The sequence below is a fragment of the Danio rerio genome, chromosome 19 (assembly GCF_049306965.1).
Source record: "Danio rerio strain Tuebingen ecotype United States chromosome 19, GRCz12tu, whole genome shotgun sequence".
Classification (NCBI taxonomy): domain Eukaryota; kingdom Metazoa; phylum Chordata; class Actinopteri; order Cypriniformes; family Danionidae; genus Danio; species Danio rerio.
In genome coordinates this window covers 45,740,278-45,750,149 of record NC_133194.1, presented here as the reverse complement: position 1 = coordinate 45,750,149, position 9,872 = coordinate 45,740,278, and the positions used below count along the sequence as shown (strand labels likewise).

At 34.8% G+C, this 9,872-nt stretch overlaps 1 protein-coding gene across 5 annotated transcripts in view; it reads right to left on the bottom strand.

Annotated features, from left to right (window-relative positions):
* Window positions 1-318: 318 nt before the first annotated feature.
* Window positions 319-9,872, bottom strand: part of ubp1 (upstream binding protein 1) — a 38,675-nt gene continuing 29,121 nt past the window's right edge. The window contains exons 14-18 of one of the 5 annotated variants that reach the window (XR_012394455.1): window positions 8,306-8,448; window positions 8,076-8,158; window positions 5,701-5,752; window positions 3,074-4,041; window positions 2,835-3,022 (exon numbers count right to left, since the gene is read on the bottom strand). Coding sequence is in view for 2 of the 5 variants with exons in the window: in XM_005159726.6 (XP_005159783.1) it covers window positions 4,004-4,041; window positions 5,701-5,752; window positions 8,306-8,448 (233 nt within the window). In the remaining 3 variants the exon portion in view is untranslated. 5 annotated transcript variants of the gene reach the window in all.

Sequence of the window (9,872 nt, the reverse complement as noted above, 5' to 3'; positions counted from 1 at the left end):
AAATGATTAACTAAAGGTCAAGTTATTATTTGCTGTTCCTAAAACTTGGATAGGCAACAAGACTTTTGTCAGGGGTGTACATCAAAACAGCATGAACATTACTTTTAATAGTTCTCAAACCAAAACAACTTCCCCCAAAATAAATTTAATCTAAATTAAATACTATTAATATATATATATATATATATATATATATATATATATATATATATATATATATATATATATATATATATATATAATTATAAATAAATACAATAAATCATCAAACATAATCATCTTCTGCTTTCCCAAATTAAAATCACTCCAGAGAAAATATATGAAAATTACTTTTATTTCTGGTACAGGCATTAATTGTGTACATCTCAGCACTCCCTATGGAAGAGAGGCTTTTCTTTAGACAAACAGTGACATGAGGAAACCATCATCATCATCATTATTATTATTATAACAGAAACAAGAGGATCCACCGCATTCAATCTGAGGAGCAGAACTAACCTCCACGTTATTTGATCATCTGTTCAACCTGGAAACATTGTGTAAGTCTAAAAGTGAGCATCCGACGACTGCCAGGAATCCAACGGCGTGACATTTTTTGTATTGTGGTTTCAGTTTCAGTGCAGACTTGGTCATTCCTTTTTTAACGTATATATTTTCTGAGCATTAAAAGGAGTTGACATTCTCATCACAACCATGCTCCTCTATAAAGTGGCAATAATAAGCACAGTACATGCCAAAGCACAGCTGCCCAATACATCACTACTGAGATGGACGACCTACTGAGTTCAGTCGCTATTCAAGACCACGACGGGGGGAAAAAAGCTGTCTGACCGCAGTCATGATGGTCGAGCATAACTGGAGCAGCTGACGGTAAACCATGTGTGCAATGAGAAAAGCACCAGTCATATCCTAAACGTACGATTAAAAGGATGTGAAAGGCATTATAGGGAAATATCATTTACGGAGGCCTGCGATTGTGCTTGTTTATTCAACAATAACTGTGTTATAATCTGTGCCAGGAGCTACCAGTCACATATAGATGCCAGGCACAGAGAATATGGAGCACAACGATCAACAATCAATCTAAAAACCAAAAGACTAATCATTGAATTCTAAATGGCTGACGCTTCATTTAATCAACGACAAAGAAACCATGGCACCAGAAACGATTGGTCTTGAAAGAGAAATTGGAAAATTAAAATGGTCACACTTTACAATTGAGTTCCATTAGTTTATGTTTGTTAAAGGGTAAGTTCCCAACCAAAATTACCATTGTATTATTAAAGGGATAGTTCACCCAAAATACAAATATTTTGTCATCATTTATTCGCTCTTTTCTTGTCACAAACGGTTTCTTTTTACTGTTGAACACAAAAACAATCACAAAAACCGATAACCATTGACTTGCATAGTATTTGTTTTTCCTACTATGGAAGTTATTGGCTACCGGTTTCTAGCATTCTTCTAAAATATCTTCATAAACGCTTGGAACCACTTGAGGGTGAGTAAATGTTAATTGTTTTTATGTGAACCATCTCTTTATTTATTGACCCTCGTGTTATTACAATCCCCAACTTCAGAACGCAGGATATTTCAGATGAAACCCAAGAGCTCTCTAAGCCTCACGACAGCCCCCCAAGATGTGTAAAGTACAGAAAGGAACCAAAAATATCCTCAAAATTGTGACCTTCAGTGGTTCAACTGTAATGATATAAAGCTACAAGAATACTTCTGTGTGCATAAAAACAATAAAATAATAACTTCATTCAACGGTTTCTTCTTATTAACGTACAAATCGATACATTTCTCACTTATATTTAAGCACATTCTTTAAAGGATAGTTCACCCAAAAGTGAATACAGAGAGGGTAATCTCACTATTTACTCACCCTAAATGTTTGGAAGCCACGTCTATCAGCTGATCTGTCTTTGAGCCAATACGCTGACAGATCAGCTGATAAACGTGGCTTTCAAATGCTCTAGTGTCTATGTATATGTTTTACACTCGGTGAAAAGTGGTGAATTGTCCCTTTAAACCACTGATTGTTTTTTGTGTTCACATTCTCAACAGATATGACTGTGATTGGCTCTGAAGGTCATCACTTCACCATCACTTCATCAAGTGCAAAACATATGCATGGACACTAGAGTGTTTCAAAGCTACGTTTAACAGCTAATCCATTAGCGTATAATTCATAGATCCACTCATAGATGGTTCAGCTGACAGACGTAGCTTTCAAACACTCGTTTAAAGGGTTCAGTCTGTGTATCTGTGTTTGCGCTTGGTGAAGAGTTGTGAACCGTCCCTTTAAATCGCTGATAGGTTGTCGTGTTCACATGCTTAACAGATAAAGACTCTGAAGGTCATCATTTCACCACTTTTCATCAAGCGCAAACATATACATGGATACTAGAGCGTTTGAAAGCCACGTTTATCAGCTAATCCATCAGCATATTTTTTTATATATCGGATATATATATATATATATATATATATATATATATATATATATATATATATATATATATATATATATATATATAGTTGGATCAGCTGATAGGTGTGGCTTTCAAACACTCATTTAAAATGTTTAGTTTATGTATTTGTGTTTGCGCTTGGTGAAGAGTGGTGAAGTGATGAACTTCAGAGCCAATCACAGCCTTATTTGTGGAGCATGTGAACACAATGGCCAATCAGCAGTGTTAAAACTCTACAGTGCTCAAATGTTAGCGCAAGATTGAGGTTTTACTTTCATTTTCAATATTGATTGCAACGTTAATACTTTTGACAACTCTACCCTGAAGAGAGGAAATTGTTAAATAATAAATTCATTATTTTTGTGTTTTGTTAGTTTGTGTGTGGCCAAAAGTATTCTTGTAGCTTCATAGCATTACAATTGAATCACTACAGACACATGATCCTGTTTTGAGGATGTTTTTGGTTCCTTTCTGGACTGTAGTGTGCACAAAAGTATTCTCATAGCTTTATAGCATTACGATTGAACCACTAAAGACACATGGTCCTGTATTGAGGGTGTTTTTGGGACCTTTCTGAATTTTAAACATCTCGGGACCCTTGTTTCTATGGAGGGTCAGAGAGCTCCCAGGTTTCATTCAAGATATCTTAATTTATGTTCAAAGGTCTCAGGGGCTTAATAATAACGAATTAATCACAGAATATTAATATTTGGGTTTTATTTTACACTTAATAATGAATTATTAAAATCCAAAATGCACTGTGAGCTAACAAAAACTAACAACGAATGACTGTATTTTCAATAACCAACATTAACAACGAACTAATACTGTAATAATAGTATAGCTCATTGTTTGTTCATGCTAATAAATTCATTAACTAATAGAACTTTATTGTAAAGTGTGACCTCCCCCCACCCCCCAAAAAAAAACAAACAATATCAGCACTGAGAGCAAAACTGAACCTGGCGTTAGCTGCAGGTCACCATACTCAAAATCCCAGGAATTATTTCATCCAGACAGACATAAAGACGTCCTGCGCATGCCTTTAGTCAGGACGCATTTCCCCACATTTTGCACGAGAGGTCATTACTATCTACCTTGGGGTTTTTTTTGATGGCGTCTGTAGGCCAGAAATGGTTGACAACTCACAGACGAACAAACTCAAGTACTGTACGCTCAGAGTCGCAAAGACAATCGATTCTTCACCATGCTGAAGTAAAAGTGGTCACAGTTCTCCATGTTCTTGCGGACTCCCGCTCGCCTCCATCCCTCCTTTAAAAACGCACTTAATTAAAAGCCCGCCGCTCGCTCACACACTGGCATCAGTTTAAGTGTTTTCAATATGAAACAATTTTACGCACTGAAGTCAGATTCTAACAGTTAGGAGGCCCTGCTCGACCCCGGCCATTTTTCTCCATCTCACACCGAGACGTGAAGAACGAGGGAGAGATTGGGGAGAGGACGAGAGAGGAGGATGGAGGGAACACTTTTGGTGCGGCAGTGATGGCGTCACAGTCTCTGCTCGTCTACTTCAGGACCAGGTGAAATCCATCATTGCTGTCGTCTGAGGAAGAGCCAAGATGGAGCACAAGTGAGACAAGATGGAGAACAGATAGGTTGGAGTTTATAGCATATCAGCTTTAATAGCAATGTTTTCATCGACTTATGTTTATTTCAATAGGAATATCAAACAAAAAGACAAAAATTTGCATAAATAATTTATCCGAGTAGGATAACTTTTAATCCGATTAGACATAAGGTGCATAAAAAACGTTTACTAAATAAATTCCAGCATGTGCATCAAGAAAAGTCATGTGATTTTATTTTAATAGGTCATGTGGTTATAAAAATGTTTGCAATGGGGTGGTAATATGGTATTAATTGACACAGCAGAGCGAGTACATCTGAAGTGTTGTTTTGGTCATCCTAAAATCCCTCAGCTAAAGTCTGTCATCACAGTGGTTCAGTATTATCATTACAGGCCCATAGTGAGGGGTGTTCAGGTGGTATGAAAGACCCACCCCCTCACTGAGGTCAGGAATTTGTCCAATACAAGAGCTCATTTGACTATTTTGACTGCCATGTTAAAATGAATTAAGAAATTAACCCATCGATAAAGGCTTTAAGACCAAGCGGAATCCTGTGTTGGCCGTCTGAGGAAAGTGTAATGTGCTGGCCAGTTTATTATTCGCCTAATAAATGACAATTGGCTAGTTTTTAGATACCCATTTGTTTCTAATGATATACAGTTGAAGTCAGAATTATTAGCCCCCCTGAATTATAAGCGCCCCTGTTTATTTTTTTTCCTTATTTCTGTTTAACGGAGGGAAGATTGTTTCAACACATTTCTAAGCATAACAGTTTTAAAAATCTATTTCTAATAACGGATTTATTTTATCTTTGCCATGATGACAGTAAATAATATTTTACTTGATATTTTAATATTGATAATTAGGTGAACTAGGCAGGTTAGGGTAATTAGGCAAGTTATTGTACAATGATGGTTTGCTCTGTAGACTATCAAAAAAAAAAAAAAAAAAAAAAAAGCTTAAAGGGGCTAATAATTTTGTCCCAAAAATGGTTTTTAAAAAATTATAAACTGCTTTTATTCGAGCCGAAATAAAACAAATAAGACTTTCTCCAGAATAAAAAATATTATCAGACATACTGTGAAAATTTCCTTGCTCTGTTAAACATCATTTGGGAAATATTTAAAATAGAAAAAAATCAAAAGGGGGCTAATAATTCTGACTTCAACTGTATGTAATATGAGTTTTGAAAAAAAAAACCGAGTTTTGTTATTTCTTATACAATTTTGTTCTCTTTGACTCACTGGATGGAAATGTTGCTTTATTCGCACATCTTTTATGCGATATTCCAATTTTGTGCATAAATCTTACACACATCTTTAGATGGAAACATGGCTACTAGCAAAAACAGATCAACTTTACAGTTTATAAATAACACCGGCTCAAAACAATAAAAAGCCAAGCAATAATAACACAAAATAAAAATCTGAAACCATTTTTTAAGATATACTAATTCAACAATTTCAAAGTATTCATATTTCTAAATAATTCCATAATGTCATAACAATAATTAGATGCCTCATTATATTAATAGCAATGCATTATGAAAGTATGTGTTTTACATGTAGGATAATGGAGAATGAAATGTTTCTGGTGTACTGATTTGTTTTTAGTGTGATGTGAAAATGCTTTACCTTGTATTATGCTAATGATGAAACTGCTCTCATCAAGGAAGTTATAAACCATCTGTAAGCAGAAAAAAGTGTGTCCATGAAAGATTGTGTTTACTTTAGATGCAAGTATGATCTCCTTCTTAAATTAAACTTTATGAATGGATGTCATTTTATAAGGGATTTATTAGCTTTTTTCTCCAAAGACATCTAGTCAATATTATTATAGGTTGCTTTAGTAATTATTCACCTACACATTACTTCATACAAAGTCAACAGCACTGGTTTTATTCATAGAAAATAATAGACATTACTTTAACACACTATTTACAATACTTTATGATTTACTTTCTTTAAAAAAAACAGACTTTCAAAAACATACATAAAGTTACATTTATAATAATAATAATAATAATAATAACAACAATTATATGGGATTTTCCAATTTTTTCAATGTTTTTTTTTTTTACTTTTTCCAACTCCTCCAGGAAAAACTTTGGATTTGTTGATTTATATATTTTCTCAAATACAAAATGATCAAAATAATTAATCAAATCTTTAATCATTTTATCATGAAATATGAAAGTGTATTTGTTAGTGCTGTCAGTTGCCATTGATTTTGTAATAAAAAATCTCTGAATAAAACCTAACAAAGGTTTAAAAAAGACAAAGAATAAATAATTTTATTGAGCAAGAAATCAATTAAATTTAAAGTAAAACATTTCTGATTATTTACATTTCAAATAAATGCTTCATTGAACTTAATTTTTATAAAATAACCCTTAAAGGGCACCTATTTTACCCCTTTTACACGATGCAAGATAAGCCTTTGGTGTCTTCAGTATGTGTCTGTAAAGCTTCAGCTCAAAATACCCATCAGATCATTTATTAAAGCCTCCAGAATCTGCCCATTTTGGTTTCTGAGTATAGAGTAGCTGATTTTGTAGCCTGTGGCTTTAAATGCAAATGGGCTGCTTTTTCCTGCCCAACACTCCCATGTGCGTCTGCTTCTCATCGTGTTACATCAGATAAACAGCAGTCAGTGATAAAGACAGACAAGGATGAAGCTGATATACAGCTCATTAGTTAAAAATACCAAGTATTGGTGGTGATGTATTTGTGGTGGAGTTTATTCAAGCCTTTCTGAAATGATGAGTTACACACAAATGCTGTTTGCAGCACACATATATGTGCGTTTACTGACACCATGTGGTCGTGGTGATTATATTAGTTAAGAATTACAGTGATTTTACTGTCTTTATTACAAACATGCTCTGTTTTAAAAACATTTTAAACTTATAAAAATCAGACAGTTTTATTAATCATTTTATTCCCAGTTTATTTGCAAAAAAAAAAAAAAAAAAAAAAAAAAGGTTTAGTGTTTTTATGGTATTATAGAAAAGAGGCATCTGTCAAAGAATTCGGGTGTGGGGAAACCGCACTCCTGCATCACCTTGCAGTGGGCCTCTAAATCACTGGAATTTGGGTCCTATTTTAATATCATGAAATATATAAAGAAAAAAAGAGAATTATTAGCTGCGTCCCAAATCCCATACTTATGCACTATTCTAAGCCATTTTGTAGTATAAATAGTGTAAGTAGTGCATTCACACTGAAAACTCATTCAGCCGCTAAAATGAAGTGTGTAATGATGGACACTTCACGCACTCAACGACCGCAGGTTTGCTCATGTAGCGGAAGGGGCGGAGCTATCAGGCGCACATGTTGGATAACTTTGTTTATTTTGGATGGTGAAAGCAAAATTCTCCTACGAGAGTGATTATAGTGCCTCCCGATGATGAATGCAGTCATACTCACAGCAGGTATTATTTGACAATTCGGTCGTTTATTTCACTGATTTGGCGACCGTCAAACATCATCAGAGAAACGGTTTGAATTTCCACTTCGTAAGAAAACATTAGTGCTCTATTTGGGACAACACTACATACATATACTATTCTGTTGAGTGTGTAAGTGCATAAGTACATAGTGCATAAGTGCATAGCGTGCTATTTGGGACGCAGCTATTGCCTTTATATTACTCCAATATGACAGTGGACACACTATACCTACAGTTCTGTCCAAACAGCTCACAAAAGTTGATTTTCCTCATAGGTGCCCTTTAAAAGATCACTATTTACAATCCAAGCAGTTTTCAGGACCGATAATAATCTAAATCGTTTCTTTTAGCATAATATTAGCATAATTTCTCTGAAGATTGGAGTGACGATGCTGAAAATGCAGCTTTGACATCACAGGAATAATCGAAACGTTATATTGTATTAAATTCTAATTTTAATGCAACATTTTAAAACATTAATGCTTTATGTATCCTTTGTGAGCAAAAACCATTAAAATGTGTGTGTGTGTGTGTGTGTGTGTGTGTGTGTATATCTTACGTCACTTCTGATCAACACATTCTGTTCCAGCAGTACATGAATACTACATTCACTAGACAAATCAGTCACATGATGTCCCTCACCTACACCACCCATTTATTCATGACAAATGATAACAGAAGACAAAAAGGGTACGATGAAGCGAGTTTTATGCAAAACATTATTCAAACGAGCAGTTATATTTGCCCAGAGAGTAGAGGAAGAGATTGTGTGAATGTGTGTGTGTTTACCTGGTCACTGAGCAGTATGTGTATCCCTGTCGGCCCCTGTTTGTACACTTGACTGATGTGGGTAAGTGGCAGCGCTAGAACACTGGAGATCTTCCTGGTGAGCTCACAAGCCGTCATCTCTTCAAGGTAAAGAGCGTGATAAACTACACGCAAAGACAAAACCGTAATGAATTTACTTCAAATTTAACAGTCTGACCGAAGAAAAACAAACATCTGCACAACACCCTTACAAACACTGACAGAGAGCCGTGAATATAGAGATACATATTGATGGAAAATGATATCTATATATTACATGTCTGATATTTTTGTGCTAATTAAGAATAACTATTAAGCTATTCTTTTATGCTGATTTAGGTCAGTTACGGATCAACAAATATTTGTATGTATGTATATATGTATATCTGTGTATATTCATTATGTGCATATAAACACACATCAATGGCCATTTTATTAGGTACAGCTCTCCAACTGCTCGTTAACGCAAATTTCTAATTAGCCAATCTCATGGCAGCAACTCAATGCATTTAGAGATGTAGACATGGTCAAGACAGCAGCAGAAGTCCACACCGGGTGGCACTCCTGTCAGCTAAGAACAGGAAACTGAGGCTACAATTCACACAAGCTCACCAAAATTAGACAATAGAAGATTAGAGAAACGTTGTCTGGTCTGATGAGTCTCGATTTCTGTTGCAACATTTAGATGGTAGGGTCAGAATTTGGCAACAACAACATAAAAGCATGGATCCATCCTGCCTTGTGTCAACGGTTCAGGCTGCTGGTGGTGGTGTAATAGTGTGATTGAGCATTGTGTCAGCACCACAGTCTACCTGAGTATTGTTGTTGACCATGTCGATCTCTTTATGACCACAGTGCACTCATCTTCTGATGGCTACTTCCAGCAGGATAATGCACTATGTCATGAAGGGCAAATCATCTCAGACTGGTTTCTTGAACATGACAATGAGTTCACTGTACTCAAATGGCCACCACAGTCACCAGAACTCAATTCAACAGAGCACCTTTGGGATGGGATGGAATGGGAGATTTGCATCATGGATGTGCAGCCGACAAATCTGCAGCAACTGTGTAATGCTATCATGTCAATATGGACCAAAAGCTCTGAGGAACTTTTCAGTACTTCCAGTACCTTTTTCAATCTATACCATGAAGGGTTAAAGCAGTTCTGAAAACAAAAGAAAGTCCTAGTATACTAGTAAGGTGTACCTAATAAAGTGGCCGGTGAGTGAATATATGTATAAAGAATGTTTATACATGTCTATATACTTTAAAATACTTACTTTAATTGTAATTATATACATTTGTTATATATATACAAATATATATATATATATATAAATAATATATATATATATAAATAAATATATATATATATAAAACAAATGTATATAATTACAATTAAAGTATTTTAAAGTATATAGACATCTATGTGTGTGCATTTATATATACATAATAATTATACACAGTACATGCACATATATTATGCAAATAAACTTTGTACATCAGTCACGAATAATTATTAATCAGCACTACACTAAATCCACCA